The sequence below is a fragment of the Phoca vitulina genome, unplaced genomic scaffold (assembly GCF_004348235.1).
Source record: "Phoca vitulina isolate PV1807 unplaced genomic scaffold, GSC_HSeal_1.0 scaffold18, whole genome shotgun sequence".
Taxonomy (NCBI): domain Eukaryota; kingdom Metazoa; phylum Chordata; class Mammalia; order Carnivora; family Phocidae; genus Phoca; species Phoca vitulina.
Window position 1 is genome coordinate 18843558 of NW_022589721.1, and position 17438 is coordinate 18860995.

Genomic DNA, 17438 nt, shown 5'->3' on the forward strand with positions numbered 1-17438 from the left:
GAGGTTCACGAGGACCACATATATGAAGAAATATTCTAAAGATCATACTTATTTCTCAAGTAACTCCCATTGTCATGAAATAAAGAAACGTTTGTTGGAAGTAACGCTAATAAATTTTTTTTTAAATTTTTTATTGTTATGTTAATCCCCATACATTACATCATTAGTTTTAGATATAGTGTTCCATGATTCATTGTTTGTGCATAACACCCAGTGCTCCATGCAGAACGTGCCCTCCTCAATACCCATCACCAGGCTAACCCATCCTCCCACCCCCCTCCCCTCTAGAACCCTCAGTTTGTTTTTCAGAGTCCATCGTCTCTCATGGTTCTTCTCCCCCTCCGATTTCCCCCCCTTCATTCTTCCCCAGTAACGCTAATAAATTTAAAGAGAGAAAAAGAATTTGCTGAGACTGGCACGTCCGCACACTTACATCATACAGATCTTTGGCATCCTGACCAGCTAGATCTTTGTCCACGTCCTCTCCTTCATCACGATTAGCCTTGAAAAATTGACACATTGTTATTAACTGGAGCTCCTGCTTGACCACAGAAAACAAAAAGAGAAAGTCCTGGAAAGCTGGGGCTGATCTCAGAGGGGCTGCTCTTTGCTGCCATCTTTAGGGCACAACTAAGAAACAGAGTAGCTTCTGAGACAGCACTTGGGCCTTCTTTCTTGTGCAAACCAGGGTCACTCACAAACCCCAGGGACCTCGAAGCAGGCTGAGAGCAACCCCGTGATGTCCCCTAGAGTGACTCCGTTGGAAAGCTAATAGTCTTCCTTTCAAAATACCACATTTCACCTCTCGGAGCTTCCCGGTATTGAAGAAGCCTGAGACTTGGTCCTGGAAGGTTCTGGAAGTCTAGCCTAAGCCCTTTGTGGCAGGCAGAGTTCTAGGATGACCCCGAGCAGCCCTAGCCCTTGTACGATCCCCTTCCCTTGAGTGGGGTTAAGACCTGTGAACATAAGCTGTCACTCCCATGACTGTGTTACGTTAAGATACAAAGGAGGTTTTACAGATGTAATTAAGGTCTATAATTAGTTGAGTTGATCAAAAGAGATGTTCCCCTTGGTGGGGCTGATCTTACCTGTAGCAGGGACACCAGGATTTTTTTTAGGTTTCCACTGGTATCAGCTTTGACATCTGATTCAAGGCTCCTGTCAAATACTTTTGAAGGAGAAAAAGGGGTGGGGGGAGAAAGCAGATGATTTCATCTCCCAGAGGTATTTTGAAAGGAACATTCTTTAAAATTTTTAATAAATTTTTTAGAGTATTTATTTATTATTTGAGAGAGAGAGAGAGAGAGAGAGAGAGGGAGGGACAGCGAGCACAAGCAGGGGGAGCAGCAGAGGGAGAGGGAGAAGCAGGCTCCCCACTGAGCAGGGAGCCTGATGTGGGGCTCGATCCCAGGACCCTGGCATCATGACCTGAGCTGAAGGCAGACGCCCAACGACTGAGCCACCCAGATGCCCTGAAAAGGAACATTCTTTACCCCAAGTCAGAACAAAAAGTCACTTACACCTTTGGTAGGCTTCCTTAATGGCAATGATCTCCTAGGAAGGGTGATAAAAAGAAAAACCATTATTCCCAGGTGGGGTTTATCAGTAGGAGCCACACAGAGGGAAGCGGCAGGAGCCTGTCTCTGGACACAGGATGGCTCCGTACCTTCCCCCAGACAGGGCCACCCTCAGGCTTGGGGCCTGGGCCTGGAGCAGGTCCCTGGAGGTGTGAGAAAGCCCCTCCGTGCAAATATTCCGAGCCACCCAAGTAACATGCGCAGACATTGTCCTTAGTTAAAAGCAAAACTACTAGTGCCAAGCTAACATCTGACTACCGCCTCACGCCACTCCACGTCCCCATCCCCACTCAGGTGGCCCGTGCCGCAAGTTCAGTAAGTATCTGCCCAAATATTCGTCTTCGCCTTTGTATACAAACAGACGTGCTACTGAAAATATATAGAATTGTTTCTTATGACAATTAGAAAACAACTGTTAGAAAAGTGGAATACTGTATACGTTGTTCTTTGACTTATTTTTTACTCACTAGGACACCTTGGAGATCCAGCTCTGTGTATACCTTGTCACTTAGTGTTTTTTAAGGGGATTCAAAATGTTCCATCCCACAGTAAGCCACCGTGTATTCAGCCAGCCTCCCGATGGATGGGCATTTAGGTTGTTCCCAATTTTTCTCTACTCGAAACAGGCTTCATTCAGTAAAGAGTATGCTGTGTGCAGGAGTGCGGGCTTCTCTCTAGGGTGTGTAGTGGGAAGAGGGGCTTTGTATTTCGATGACTCGCGCTGAGTGGCCCCCTCAGGACCTGCCTCAGTTTACATTTAAGCCAGCAGCGTCTGAGAGCAGGCGTTTCCCCAGAGCGTCAAGCTGTTTAAGAGAGTCAGTGGGCAGGGGCAGGAGAAGGTGAAGAGCCTGGGGGAGGGGTGTGGGGGGACGTGGGAGCGGTGGGGGCTGACCACGTGAGGCCATGCAGCTCCTTCCGCTCTCCTCCTTTCAGCCCACCGCCAGGATCTGCCTGAACCTGAGGGCTGCTCTCTTCCTAATTTTCTTCTCTCTACTGTCAGATCTACTTGATTGGGGGGAAAAAAAGAGCTTGTTTGTTGTCTGAGAGCAGGACTTGAAGGAAACTCGACTGAGGAGGAACCGTAAGAGAAAAATAATGACCAGAACCTTCTTGCCAAGGCTGGCCGCCGTCTGCCCCCATATCGGACGCCTCCTGGGTGGGACTGCCGTGTTTCTGGAAGGTGGGGGGTTGTGTCGGGAACGCTGTATCCCTGCTGGACCAAACTGATACCGACCTCCTTTGCTGACCCTTCCCTACGGCCCAGTCCTGAATGGAAACTCCTTGAAATGGAGGGTTTTTATTCTCTCGGGGAAAGCAGAGAAGCCCGGGGATGCTTAGGAAAGGGGCTGTGGGGTTTAGGCTTAGCCTGGAGCATGGCAGCACTTGGGGAAATACGCCGGATGGCACAGGCCGAGCAGGAACAGCCCAGGGTCGTCCGCACTCGAGGCTTTGAAAACAGCAGTTTGGCATCAGAGCCCTGTCGAGGTTTTCCTTGCTGTCTGCTCCAAACATTGCTTCTGTTTCCTACCTGGAGGCTTCAAGAATGTTGGGACTTTCTGGCACTTTCCTTGCTGGACTTGCCCATTCTACATGACGAGTGGTTGTGGGAGAGGGAAGGGGTCTCTGAATAATGCTTTGTGGACCCCCTCTACTCTTGATGAATTCCTTGGGCCTCGAGACTCTGGAACCAAAGACGAATGGGCTCCTACTAAAGTCTTAACAAAGGCTCTTTTCAGCTCCTGAAATCAGGCAGCGTGTGCCCAAGGGACAAGGGGAGAGGTCTGCTGAGAAGCAGAGGGGAACCTCCAGGAAGGCGCCAGCAGCCGGGAGGGGTGTCCTTGGGATCCCCATCTGCACCACCCGCCTTCATGCCTCTTTGCAGCCCTTCCTGTACTCTATGCCAGAGGACAGCCGCAGACCAGGCAGCTGCACAAACATGCGTAGACCACGCATTGCCTTATTCGTGCAGAAGACCTGCAAAGTCAGGCTGGGAAGAGGAAAGTAGAGTCTTGCCTCCTGCATATAAAAGTGTGCATTCCTTTTAGAAAAACAAAAGCTGCGTTGACACAGCTGTTCGGGAAGGATCTGTTCTGTCAAGCCAAGGGCAGCAACACCAGAATTGACAGCCAGAAGACTGGGAGAGGGATCTCTCCTGCACGGGGCAAGCAGACATGTTTCTCTCCAGACGCTTGCTCACCCCCCGAGTGGAATGTGGGGAACAGTTTTCCTTCTGGTTGCTGCAGCCGTCTCTGACGGGCATATGGATGGATGCTCCCTCAGGGGCTGGGGCGGGGGTTTGGCTGGAACTAACCTTATTGGTTCTTGTGCACAGGACCTGGATGAGCACGGCCTCATCTGTGCCCAGACCTTTCATGGCCTTCTGCAGCTGCCGGGCATCGTACTCGCTGGGGCGGTCCAGGAGGGCCAAGGCTGTCTTCTCAAAGTTCCCACTCAGTTCACTCTTGAACACCTCCTCCAGGTCCTGTAGGAAGATAGCGAGAGCCCTGACTCTTGCTTGGGGAATGGCCCAAAGCAGAGGGACAAGTGTTGCTCTCCCCACTGCATGGCCTTGCGGTCAACAGGAAAACTGCCATGGACAACTGGGGGCAGGGGTGAGGGGACAGAGCTCTACTGGCCTGAGTGACCTGCTCTGGAGGACACTGGTGGTAGTCACCTTCCTAGCCAGAGACTTCCTATCCATCTTCTCCCTAGACTGGCAGAGGGGCAGAGAAGATCCCTTGCTCACGGCTAAAGACCTCCAAAGATGAATTATAGTAGCAACCAGCATTTGCCGGACATTTTAGGGTTCAGAGAGCCTTCTCACTGATCTTCAGAACAGCTGTGGCAGGAGAAAGATTGGCATTATTCCCATTTACTGACCTCAGAAAAATGAAGGACTCACTCCCAAACACCTGCTTGACTAGAAAGGACTGAACTATAGGTTTGTTGTCTCTAGGGGGATCAGATCATTTGTCATCCAAATGCGAATGGGAATGGGTTTGAGAGTGAAAGGGGCAATAATAAAGTAGCAATCATTGCAGGGCAAAACAGGAATAAATGGGGACCATCCTGGGTACACCAGATGTGCAATCGCTTTGGTTAACTTGTTCAGTCTGGAAAGGGAGACACATGGGAAAGCACTCAGGTAGGGAGAAGAAATGAATATGGGAAATGCCCACTGGCACTTGTTTTTAGCAAGTGTCCATCATCATGGATGTTTTCTGGCAAGTGCCTCTTATTATAGGTAAACTGCGTGCTCCTACCTGTGTCTCTCTGACACGACGGGTTAATGATGAAAGGGACAAGAATTGGTGTTCAGTCTAACTAGAGTCGCCAATGTCCCCAACTTCAGTGAAGGACCTCCAAGCAGGGCCTTCATGTCCAGATGGCCCCCTGTGGGTCAGACTGGGCGGGGGGAGCCCTGCAGCAGCAAGCATCTTAGGAACCCAAATCACAGCACAGAGTGGCTCTGGCCCCTCGGCGACGTGGCAATAGGGCTAACCACACGGTCACAGCAGCTGTGTGACCTTGGAAATGTACTTTGACCAACTGTCAGTTCCCTGCTCTGAAAACTGGGGAGATAATAAGACTCCCCTCTTAGGGTTTTTGGGAGAAATAGCAGAGACAATCCGTGTAAAGCCCAAGCACAGTGCCTGGCACACTTTAAATGTTCATTAAGTGAGTATTATTATCATTCCATACTGAAAGGAACTTTTGAAGAATGGGCTAATCAACTCTTTCTCACATGAACCTCTGAGCTCTGAGCCTGGGAGAAAAACCTGGAAGATTTTGCCTTACGAGGGGGGATCTGCAGTCTCATGACGGGGCCGTGCTATTATTGCCTCCGTCTTAAGGTAGCTTCTCCATCGAATGCTGCATCCAGTGAAGGCAGGCCGGCGGTCAGTGCCCCACAGTGTGGATCCACCCAAAGATTGGACATGTCTTTTCAGGTCGGATGGGCACTGTATAGAACTGTAGGGAAGAGAACTCCCAGCTGCCTACTCTTCCAGGCCACAAGCAAGAAAACACATCCCTGTGTGCTTACATTCTGTTTGGACACAGAAGCCGGCTCAGGAGATCTCAGCTCTAATCCTGGTTTTCCTGCTCACTAGCTGTGTCACCTTGGGGTGCATGTTTTCTCTGGAGCTTGGTTGACATGGGGACCTAGATTTGTCCCTTGCCAAGGTCTCCTTGGCAGTCCTGGCTGTCTGAAACAGCTGTGAACTGGTGTGTAAGCAAAGGATGGGCACATGCTGGTGTTGCAAAGGTTGGTGCTAGAAATGCCCACTTGACCTTTAGCAGAGCCCCCAAGTCTCTTTACTCTGCTTTACCCTCAGGCTTAAGAAGCCTGATCTGACTTTCCACATGGGTAGGGTGGGGGCAGACGTAGCTCTTGAGGGGCTGCTACAGTTAGGCACACTGACAAGGATGAAAGGTCAATGTCATTCAACTCAGTTCCATGCAGGTGAACTGAAGACTCCACTTACTTTCATCAATGTCATCAAGGAATGACACTGACAAGCCTGACTGTGAGGAGAGATGCAGGGAAACTAAAAGCACAGCCATCTGGGCCTTGTAGTGTGAAAAGAAATAGCTCCTCTCATGGCAATGGGTTCTTCAGGAGTGGATGCTGGCCCTGGAGTCAAAAGATTGGGATTGGAGTGTCGGTTCTTTTTCTTACTAAGTGTGTGATTTTGCATGAGTCATGTACAGAGAGGAGCTCCAGGTTTCCTCTCTGTAAAATGGAAACTGTCAAACCTAGGATAGCTTCCCTTTACTGATAGGTGCTGTCATTAGCCTGCTTGATTCTCTCAGCAACCTGGGAAGGGAGGTAAATTACCATTTTCATTCTGTGTGTGAGGACACCAGGGCCTAAAGAGATTTTTGCCTGCCCAGTGTCAAATAAGTAAGATCTGCCCATCTCTATATCTATTTTTACATAGAGGGATTGAAACTGTAAAAGTTTTATAAATATGGATTCGAATACAGCATAACGATTAATATTCATTTTGCATGCTAATAATTCTCATGACATTAAGAAAAGGTTAAATTGTGTTCATCATATATTAATAAAGAAAATAGAAAGCCTAATGCATACTTAAAGATTTCTATACATAACACCATCAGCAACAACAAAAAGAAGGAAAGAAAAGACACATCTAAAGAAAGAAAACCAAGTGTTCATGCTTAATGAAATGGAGGTTTGTGTTTTGTTTGCTTGTTTTTGTTTTTGTAGTTTTCTATCACAATCACTTATGAAGAGTGTATCATTCTTGAGGGCCAGTGAATAGATGAAGAATTCTTGTATGAAGAAAGACCCACCTGTGAAAACTGGTTCTCAAGTCACTGGCCTATCTGTATGTTAATATGTAAACTTGGTCCAAATGAGTGGAAAAATGACAGAGGGATTAATAGAAAAAGGAAGTCAATTTTCAAAAGGAGTTAAGGAATATTGATTTTGTAGGCTATTGAGTTAACAAGGCAATTTCAGTTTCTCTGTAATCAATTAAAATTGTAAAGAGTAGTTTCATCTTGTTTTCTCTTGAGCTAACTCAGTAAAGCTTTAAAGATCTTCTCCGCTGCCTTGGGAGTATAGAGAAAGCAGAGAACGCCTAGGCCAAGGGCTGTATGCCTGCTTTGAGGACCCTTCGGATCACCTTGCCATACAATGCCTTGTACTTTTGCTTGATTTGTTGCCTCTCATCCGATGTCCTGCTTGATAACATCTCAATGATGGCTGCTTCATCAGTTCCTAAAGAGCAGGAGAAAGAAACGAGGCCAAGAGTGAACAAGAAAGAAGATGGAGGTTGATTTTAGTCAATTCTCAGGAAGCTAGGGCCATGGTCAGAGGTTTTGGTGGAACCTAGATGGACCCTTTCACTTTAAAGTCTTGTGGAGAATTGTGTTCTTCTCACTCACTTGACAAATATCCACGGAGGCCTCACATTGCATGAAGCATGGTGCTAGGCATTGTAGCAGAAAGAGGAACGAGTATGGCCTTAATTTCACTCCTAGGTATATATTCCAGAGAAATGAAAACAAATGTCCACACAAAACTTGCACACGAATGTTCATTGCCACATCATTCATAATGGCTAAAAGGTGGAAATTTCCTGAATGCCCATCAATGGACAAATGGATGAACAAATGTGGTATATCCATACAACAGAGTATTATTTGGCCAGAAAAGAATGAAGTACTGATACATGCCACAATTTGAATGAACCTTGAAGCATCATGCTAAGTGAAAGAAGCCAGTCACAGAAGACCACGTATTATGTTATTCCATTCCTATGAAAGTGCAGAATAGGGAAATCTATAGAGACAGAAAGTAGTGTGTGGGGATGCGGTGGGTAGGGGGGTAATAGCTAATAGAGTAGGAGGTTTCCTTTGGAGGTGATGAAAATGTTTGAAATTGACTGCGATGATGCTTTCACATACCTGTGAATATATTAAAAAACATTGAATTGTACACTTTAAATGGGTGAATTGTATGGTATGTGAATTTATACCTCAATAAAACTGAACAATCTCAAAAAAAACAAAGTATGGTCTGTTCCTTGGCCTCCAAGTACTTAAAACTGAGTGGGAGAGATTAAAATATAGGCCCAAATTGCTACAAAATCAAGCTCACCCATAACCTTGTCAATCTCAAGAAAAAAGTCCTAACGGGGACCATGATGGGTAGTTGCCTCTTTAAACTTCTGACTATTAACATCTTTAAATCACATTCTTTCTAAAAAGTTGTTTTCCCCTATGCTCAAAGTAATACATGCTCATTGTGGGATATTTAATCAGTACCAAAAACTATAATGAATAAGAAAGAAGAGGAGAATATCCTTTTTAGAATATCCTTTAGAATGTCCATGGAGACCGGATTGGAAAGATGATCCGGGTATTGAAGGTGTGGGAATGAGAAAGACTACTTAAACAGCAAACCCTGAATTAGATTCTTCAGCCTGGATTCAAATAATGCCTCTTCCTTTACTGACTGTATGATATATATATATTATATATATGCATACACACACACACACACACACACACACACACGCACACACACCATTGACCCTTGAATAGTACAGGGGTTAGGGGTACCAATTCCCCTTGCAGTAGAAAATTCATGTATAACTTGTGAGTCTCCAAAAACCTAAGGACTTAAGTAATAGTCTACTATTGACCAGAAGCCTTACTGATCACATAAACAGTCAATTAACACATTTTTGTATGTTTTGTGTATCATATATTGTAGTCTTACAATAAACTAGAGAAAAGTAAACATTACTGAGAAAATCATAAGGAAGAGAACATACATTTACAGTACTGTAAAAAGTCTACATATAAGTGGACCCATTCAGTTCCAACCTGTGTTGCTCAAGGGTCAACCATATATAAAATCTCACTAAGGTATTAAACGTGTGATTTTGCTGACATTTTGTAAAGGACAGGGGCCGAAGGAGTTGATTAAAAGAAGAATGTTATGTCACTAGTACTCAGATTGACCAAAATCATGGGAGGTGGTAGCCAAATGATTGAGGTTTGAAAGCCTGTTACAGAATGTGGACTCTGGCCACAGAGACCCAGTGAGAGCCCCACGTGAGGATGGAGGATTGGAGAGATGCGTCTATAAATGCAGGAGCATCTGAGGCCACCAGAAGCAGGGCAGAGGCCTGGGACAGGACCTTCCTAGTGCCTTCAGTGGGGAGTTTGGCCTGCCGACTCCTTAACTTCAAGCTCTGGCTTCCAGGACTGGGAGACAATGGGTCTCTGCTGTTTTAAGCCACGTGGTTTGTGGTACTTTGTTATGGCAGCTCTAGGAAACTCATACACCTACTACCCTCAGCAGTATGTCAAGATTTCCAGAAAGGAGCCCCAAACCCACTTTTCACAGCCAGAGTCTGGAGAGTCCTGCCTTGGCCCATTCCCGCCCCTACTCCCAGTGGCCACTCCCTGTGACTAGCACGGGCTTGGTCACTTTGGAAGGGAACTGAATTAGTTGAACTTGCACCATCGCTCCCACCCAGCTGAGCGATCAGGATCCGCAAGGAACAAGAGGTGGTAGATGCATTTGATGCCTTTTGGTGGAAGGATTGGGGGAAGACAAATCTGGGTGGTGGGTACGGGGGAGGTGTAGACGGAAGGGGGACATGACTGTAGAGAGGGGGAAGGGAATAAAAAGACTCTCCTGTTTTTTGCTGGTGGAGGCTGACGTGTTTTATCTGTGTCTCGACTCTGGTGCCGCCGGTCCTCACGGCAGAACCTGGGAAGACGGGGATAGGAGAGCTGTGTGCGGGTCCTGGCAAGCTATGTGTCCTCAGACTGTTCACATAGTCTCCGGGATTAGCTCCACCTGTACGATTCTGGGAAGACCTAGCTGTTTGATTCCAGCTGGAGAAACAGAAAATTCTAGGATGAGCTCACCTACAAGAAGAGTGGTGGTTAATCGCCGCCTAGTTCTGGTTCATTTTGAGCGCTGTTATTTATGTTGTTCCTCCAAATTTTTTCCTGCACTACCTTTGTCATGGGTATCCAGTTACTTCCTCTGTGACTTTTTTTTTTTTTTTAAACTTCTGAGTGCCAGAAATCTCATTTCAGAAGGGATTTCTTTTTCTCGTAAAACTCTCCTGATTCGGCCCCTTTCTTTCTGTGAGGGCTGCTCCTGCCCAGGTCGAGGGCCTCCGTATCTCAGGCCTGGATCCCTGCTGGTGTCATCCCTGGATGGAGCCTCCCAGGTGGCCCATTCACTAGATTGTGCCAGCCAGGAATCTGGGGCTCATCCCTGGCTCTCTCCCCTCGCTCCACACCCAGTTAGTTACCACTAAGACCTCACTATTCCACTTCGTTGGTATCTCTCAGACCCACTCATTTCTCTTTACCCTCACCTTGGTCACATTGCTCAGCAGAACCACAGATACCCAATGGGGTTCCCACATCAAACACACTTTGTCCAACGAGCATTCACCATCCCCAGAACATGCTTTGAGCAGCTCACCTGCTCATTCCTCTGTATAAAAGCTTATAATATTGGGCCCTTCAAATCCAGAATAGTCTCGACTCTTCAGTGGGGCATATGAGGGCTTTTGGAGTCCCTTCTACTTGCCTTTCAAAGTCATGTCCCTCCTACCCATCCTCTCCCAGCTTCTCCCTAACCCATGGGCAGCTCCGAGAACAAGCAACACTTTCTTTCTCACCTCTGGGTCTTTGCATGGGCTCTTCCCTCTACCTGGAACATCTTTGTCTTTGATCCTCACCTTCGCTCCCACTCCTCCTTGAGGACTCAACTCAATGTACTTTTTCGGAACAGATGAGGCATTCTGCCTTCTGTGTGCGTCACGTGGCCTGTTCTCTGTCCATCTCTGCCATGCCACATTGCACGTCCCGTGGGCCAGGGGGGTTCACTCACTGCTATAGCCACACAGAAGAAGCCTCTTAATATTCATCAACTTGCTGAATGCGTGGATATTTAAATGCATGCATATATGGGTGAATGAATGAATGAGTGAGTGAATAAAGACTTCTGCATAGCATTATGAGAGATCTTGTCTCTGCATTAGTGTAAGCTTCATGTGCCACTTGGGTGGGCTCTGTGTAGCTGGGACCAATTGGAAATCTACTCTGATGCCAGAGTCAACCCGTATCTGGATAATTCAGGAAAGCCAACATTTTAAAATTAATGTTTTTTAGATTTTCCTTCCTGGAATGCTTTAGAAAGTGAGACCAGGGACCAAAGCAGTTCTGGGATGGCTCAGCAATAGCCTGGAGATTGGGGGAGAGCATGGAAGTGACCAGATTTCCCTCAAGCCCTTTGAATCTGGGTTTCAGGTTTATCCTGGGAGGCTTTCCCACTACCCGACCAAGAAGTGATTTACTGAACAATGACCTCATTTTACATTTCACAATATGTGTGTCATATAAGCAGTCTGTGCTGCTGAATGATTTCCTGTAAACATTTACAATGGTTTGAGGCACTGGGGCCAGTCCCCAGTGGTTCTGGGAAAGACTTCTTAAAAAACAAGAAGGAACCTCAGCCCTGCCTGTGCATCGGACACTGCAGGGTAATTATACAGTAGAGGTCAGGCCCAGGGTGATCAGCCTCCTCGCTTTTGCTCTCCCAGCAATTTTCTGGGAGGAGACTGAGCTGAGTTCCAGCAGGAGGGAGGCTGCTGGGTTTGAAGTGCCCTCCTCTTCACACCCGGGGCCCGTGTGCCACATAAGGGATCTGGGCAGCGCGCTGGGGGCTGGGGCTCGTCTTCCCCTGCAGGCTCCACACGTCAGCCCCAGCAGCCTGGCTGAGCAGGGGGCTGTGGGCTTCCCAATCCCTTGGTGTCTCCTTTGCAAATGGGGGTGCAGGGAAGGTAGAGGAAGCCACGAGTGAGGAGAACCTTGCCTGCCAGGGAGGGTCATTGCTTTTCCCTTGCCCACTGTATTCGTTTCCTGAGGCTCCTGTAACAATGACCACAAGCTCAGTGGCTTAAAACAGCAATATATTCCCTCACGAGTCAGAGGCCAGAAGGCTGAAATCATGACATTAGCAAGGCCACACTCCCACCAGAGGCTCTGGGGTCAAATCTGTTCCTCGCCTCTTCCAACTTCCGGAGGCTGCCGGCAATCCTTAGCTCAGCTTCTGGAACATTACTCCACGCTCTGCTTTGGCTCCACACGGCCTCTCCCTGCGTGTCTGCTTCTCTTCTGCCTCTCTCTCTCTCTCTCTTCTTTTTAAAAAATGTTTATTTATTTATGTAATCTCTGCACCCAACGTGGGACTCGAACTCACGACCCTAAGATCAAGCGTTGCATGCTCCACTGAGCCAGCCAGGCGCCCCTCTTCTCTTTTAAAGATACTTGTCAATGGATTTAGGGCCCACCCAGGTAATCCAGGTTGATCCCTTCTCGAGGTCCTTAACTTATTACATCTGCAAAGACCCTTTTCCCAATTAAGGTCATATTCACAGGTTCTGGGTGGATGTATCTTTGGGGGGAGCACCATTCCACCTGGTACACCCGCAGTGATGAAGAACAAAGGCCACTCAAGGGCGGGCCTCCTCACTGCTCATACTGATCTAATGGGCTTTGTGGGGATTTTGGATCCGAGCTTATTGTTCAAAAGGAGCCGACTAGCATGTAATGAGGGCCAATGAAGTGCTGAGCACTGTGATGCCTCCTTATCCTCAGCCCCTCTCTGTAACGAGGCATTATTAGCTCCATTTTGCAGTTGAGAAAACTAAGGTCACGGCACCAGAAGGTACCAGAGCAGGGGCTCAAAGCCAGGTCCAAAATTCATTCCCATGCCTAGTGAGGGGAAAGAGAATTGGGCTCGGGGTCATAAGATCTGAGTTCTAGACCTGGTTCCCCTCCAGTGTGGCTTGAACAGCATTAACCTCAGTGGATCTCAGATGGGTTAGACCTTGCTCCCCAAAGCGCAGTTCTAGGACTCGTACCATCAGCATCACCTGGGAACTTACTAGAAATGCAGGATCTCAGAAACTACTTAGAACTACCAGTCTGAATCTGCGTATTAACACCCTGGTGAGAAGTCATGAACTAGAACTAGGGTAATCTCCATGGCAGCTTTTCTTTCTGGAGCCTCTTTCTGTGTTTCTTTGAGGGAGAATGACAAGCATCCTTTTACATTTCAGAAAGGATAATAGGTATTGGGTCCATGCACTCTCAGGTTTAAGGCCTTCTCCTCAGAAGGGCCAGCAGAGGGGCACGGAGTTCCAAGAGGAAGGCCTGACAAAGAGTGTCGGTGTAGTGAGGAGGATAAAAGGCTGTTCTGGATTAACCAAGACCCACACCGCACACATCATTAGGACCTAGGAAAGCAGGGGCACCAAAGAAACAAGGAGATCTGTAAGTTTTATGTGATTTGGAAAAATCAAATATTATTTTAGGATAGAGCATTCTTATTTTGAATCCTGTAGGAGGATGAGGGGGTGGGGAGTGCACATAATCTTTCTGATGAGTAGGGCCCCTCCAGCCACTGTGCCCCGTAGAGTGGATACATGTGGCTATGCAGGACATGAAGTGTGGCTGGGTCAAGTTGAAATGTTCTGTAAGTGTAGAATATACTATAAGTCTTTTGAAGACTTAATGTGAAAAAAAAAAGGTGGTCAAATATCTCATTAATAATTTTTATATTGTCTGTTGAGATATTTTTGATACAGTATTGACTTAGCTAATGTGTATTATTTAAATTAATTTCACCTGCTTTTTTTAAATTTGGCTTTTCAAAAACTTAAAATGACCTATATCACTCACCTTTGTGGCTATGGGACAACATGGTCCTAGTTATGTAAAGCCAGCCCTGGTAGGGCTGGGATATCAATGAGACGGGTACATGGTCTGGAGGACAAATTTTGCCAGATACAATTTTGCTTTGGCTTGCACTTAAAAAAAAAAGAAAAGATTTATTTATTTATTTGCGAGAGAGAGTGGAGGGGCAGAGGAAGAGAGAGAATCTCAAGCAGATTCCCTGCTGAGCGCAGAGCCCAACGTAGGGCTTGATCTCACGATCTCGCAATCTCATGACCCTGAGATCATGACCTGAGCCAAAACCAAGAGTTGGATGCTCAACTGACTGAGCCACCCAGGTGCCCCTGGCTTGCACTTTTTAATAGAGGTTGGAATTCTAGAATTCTAGACCTTCAACCAAATCATAGTTTTCCAAGATGGCCCTAGTTTCCAATCCCCCCACTCTCACTTCCTAACTCTTCGACCGTGGCAAGATATTTAACCTCTGAGCCTCAGTATTCTCATCTGTTAAATCATTAGAATACAGCTTTATAGGGTTGTTGAGAGGGTTATACAAGACGACCCGTGTGCAGTGCCCAGCTTAGCACTTGGCACATAGAAGGTGCTCTACAACAGTAATCAGCACAACAGTGGTACCGCCTTGAAGCCACATCCAAAAGGGAGAAGAAAACACTGATTTTGGCATTCAGTAGGTGCTCCATCTGTTCTTTCTGAACTTAACTCACTAAGTGGCTAAGAATGTGGAGATTTATCATTGACTGCAGCTGAGTCATTCCCATACCCACTTTGTTCCTGTCTCCAACCCACATCCAGGTGTCAGGACCTCACTTGAGAAGCAGCAGGGAAGCACCTGTGAGGCTGGCTCAGCCACTCAGCAAGACTCAGAACTATAAACATCCTACCACTTCCAGGCAAACATGGCTCCCGACAGCTGTTGTCCAAATACAACATGAGCCAGGTCAGGATATGAGCAAGAAGCAACTCCTCTCTGCTGAGCTTTCCTCTGATGCCCCCCACCCCCCACACCCAAACCAAGCAAGCTAGTTGTCATTCTTCATTTCCAGCTCCCTCTCCCTCTGATTTATTCAAGAACACTTACTATGTAAGCGTTCACTTACTTTTACCACTTTCCTACCAGGTGTTCTCCAACCCCAACTCCTTGGAACTTCTCCAACATTTCTTGGGCAAGACAGACTATTTTATATTCAGATAGTTCCTTATATTGAAGCAAAATATCTCTTCTTAGAACTTCCACTATGGATTCCAGTTCTTTCTGTGGAGTCACCCAAAGAATTTATGGCCGTATTTGTTGTACCACAATACCCATTCCTAGGAAAGTAAATCTTCACTGATTTACTTCTAAGTAAAAATCTAGCACCTGTTTTTGCAAAACGATATGCAAAGTGAAAGAAGCCAGATGCAAAAGGTCACATATTGCATGATTCCATTTATATGAAATGTCCAGAATAGGCAAACCCATAGAGACAGAAAGTGGATTATGATTGCCTGGACCTGAAGGGAAGGGGGCATGGGGAGTGGCTGCTAATAGAAATGGGGGTTCTTTCAGGGCAGTGAAAATGTTCTGGAATTAATAATGACGGTTACCAATCCTGTGAATATACTAAAACCTGGGTTTCTGGGACTAGAAAGTTGTTTCATCAGAGACCTCCTTGGGTCTCAGAGACTCTCCTCATGGCCTTATTTCTAGATGCTCTCCCCTTCATCTCACCTTGTTATTGGGGTTACCTTATTCCTGATCTCTTTCTTAGTCTCTTATCCTTAGTCATGCACTTACCTTAGGCATCGATGTAAATGGCTTCTCTGGTCTTGACCCTTGATTCTTGACCTTGGCCACAGTTTTATGTTTACTTGATCTGCTTCTTAGATGCAGTTCCCAGATCCCTAATCCAGCTTTCATCAGACCCTATTTCCCACCACCTCTCATGAAAAGGATCAGAGGGGCTTGGATGATATTAGGATTGCATGACTACACTTCTCATGAAGTTTCTTCGACCTCGAGGTCAAATTCAGTGTCATGGTATCCAGTTTTCAACTATCCTTTTGAATCTTGAAATGCATTAGGATCTGATTATAGTTTGGGGATCTTTTACAAAGAGAACCCTAGAAGTAATTAACTTGGGTTAGCGTGGAATGCACAAGGTCATCTTCCTAAGATCATGGGAAAGTTGGACATGAGATCAAATTTAATCAACTTCAAAAGTAAGTTAAAATACAAAACATACCCATTCCTTTGCAGGCTTTGTTCAGCTTTTTGGCATCCCGATCCACATCAAAACCCTGATGACTTCTCTCTTTGGCCTGGAGAAAATAATTGAAAAGGTGAGTGGACAACATAGGCATTCTTGAATTATCTCTGGCTGACATTGGTAGTTATCTGGAAGATGAAGAAGTCATCCAAATGAGGGACCAGCTGCCACTTTACACGTGGGTACATGTGGAAATCAGCTGGGGAAACTCTGGCCCCAAAGAGATGACTGGTACTCCTTGGAGCCAGCTGGCTTTGGATGACCACTGAGAATGGGCCCCTCTGTTCGTAAGGACAATCAGCCTGGCCATCTCTGAGATGAGATGTTTTGACATCAATCCTACCTTTGTGTGACTGCCTCTGAGACAGAGAATGATACAGTGGGCCAATGTCCTGGAATGCTCATTCTCCCCTTTTGCCATGAGACACAAGTATGTCTAAGGAAAAGGTGTTGCCAGGCAGAAAATGAAGGTTCTAGGGTCTTATCACAGAAGAATTTGGTGACCTGAACTAAAGCTTTGCCATCCACACAATGAGAGATACAATATTTAGTTTCCCAGAGATACCTACGGAAGAGCAATAGCAGAGTTACTGGTTTTTACTGTTCCTTGGGGAGAGAATATTCTGTTTATACACTAAGCTAGTGTTTCTCAGACTTTGGTCATTGGTATAGTACATGCACCAATTTGCTATTGAAGTCTACATTATTATTATTTGCTTATTATTTTTCTTTCAGCTGACCTCCTTGGTTTTTACTCAGTTATTTTAAAAAGGAAATCTTCTATTAGCACTAAAATGGAAAAACAGTATTAGTTGCCTAAACAAAAGGTCAACATAAAAATAAATGTGTTGCTATTAAAAATGTAAAGATGTGAGGTTAATTGCAGTGACACTACTAATAGCTTTGAAAAGACCCTGTGTTTTCTTAGTTCTTGGCCTTCCCTCACAGAGATTCTCTTTGATGACATGTGTCCCTTATTTCCCATCCTTCGATGAAGGCTGGTGTAAGTGCTATTGTCGATACCATGTACCCGAGTCCCCTGTCTTGTCGTTCATTTCCTTTGGCCCCCATAGGGAAGAAATAGGAAACCAGTAGGCCCAGTAGACATGTTGTGTTTGTCTGGCATCACTATTCCTTTGGGGGGCTTCCCTATCCCCCATTTTATGTGTTTTCATTGGGGCTGTCAGTCATGAGGGTTAAGCCCCATTGTCCTGCCCCTGGGTGGACACAGACCCTGTCAGTCTGGCAATCGTGACTGGCTCAGAAGTGGGGGTATAATCCAAGTAGGATCAGAGTCTTTTCTTTGGTTGATATTGAGATATTGAAAAAGAGAGAGAGAGAT

At 46.2% G+C, this 17438-nt stretch overlaps 1 protein-coding gene across 1 annotated transcript in view; it reads right to left on the reverse strand.

Moving 5' to 3' along the window:
* ANXA13 (annexin A13) overlaps positions 1–16367 on the reverse strand; it is a 28298-nt gene extending 11931 nt beyond the window's left edge. Inside the window, exons 1-6 of the mRNA XM_032415841.1 lie at positions 16073–16367; positions 7235–7329; positions 3889–4059; positions 1521–1554; positions 1089–1168; positions 434–502 (exon numbers count right to left, since the gene is read on the reverse strand). Coding sequence (XP_032271732.1) covers positions 434–502; positions 1089–1168; positions 1521–1554; positions 3889–4059; positions 7235–7329; positions 16073–16214 — 591 coding nt within the window. The 5' untranslated portion in view covers positions 16215–16367. The remainder of the gene's footprint in view (positions 1–433; positions 503–1088; positions 1169–1520; positions 1555–3888; positions 4060–7234; positions 7330–16072) is intronic.
* Between the last annotated feature and the right edge of the window lie 1071 nt (positions 16368–17438).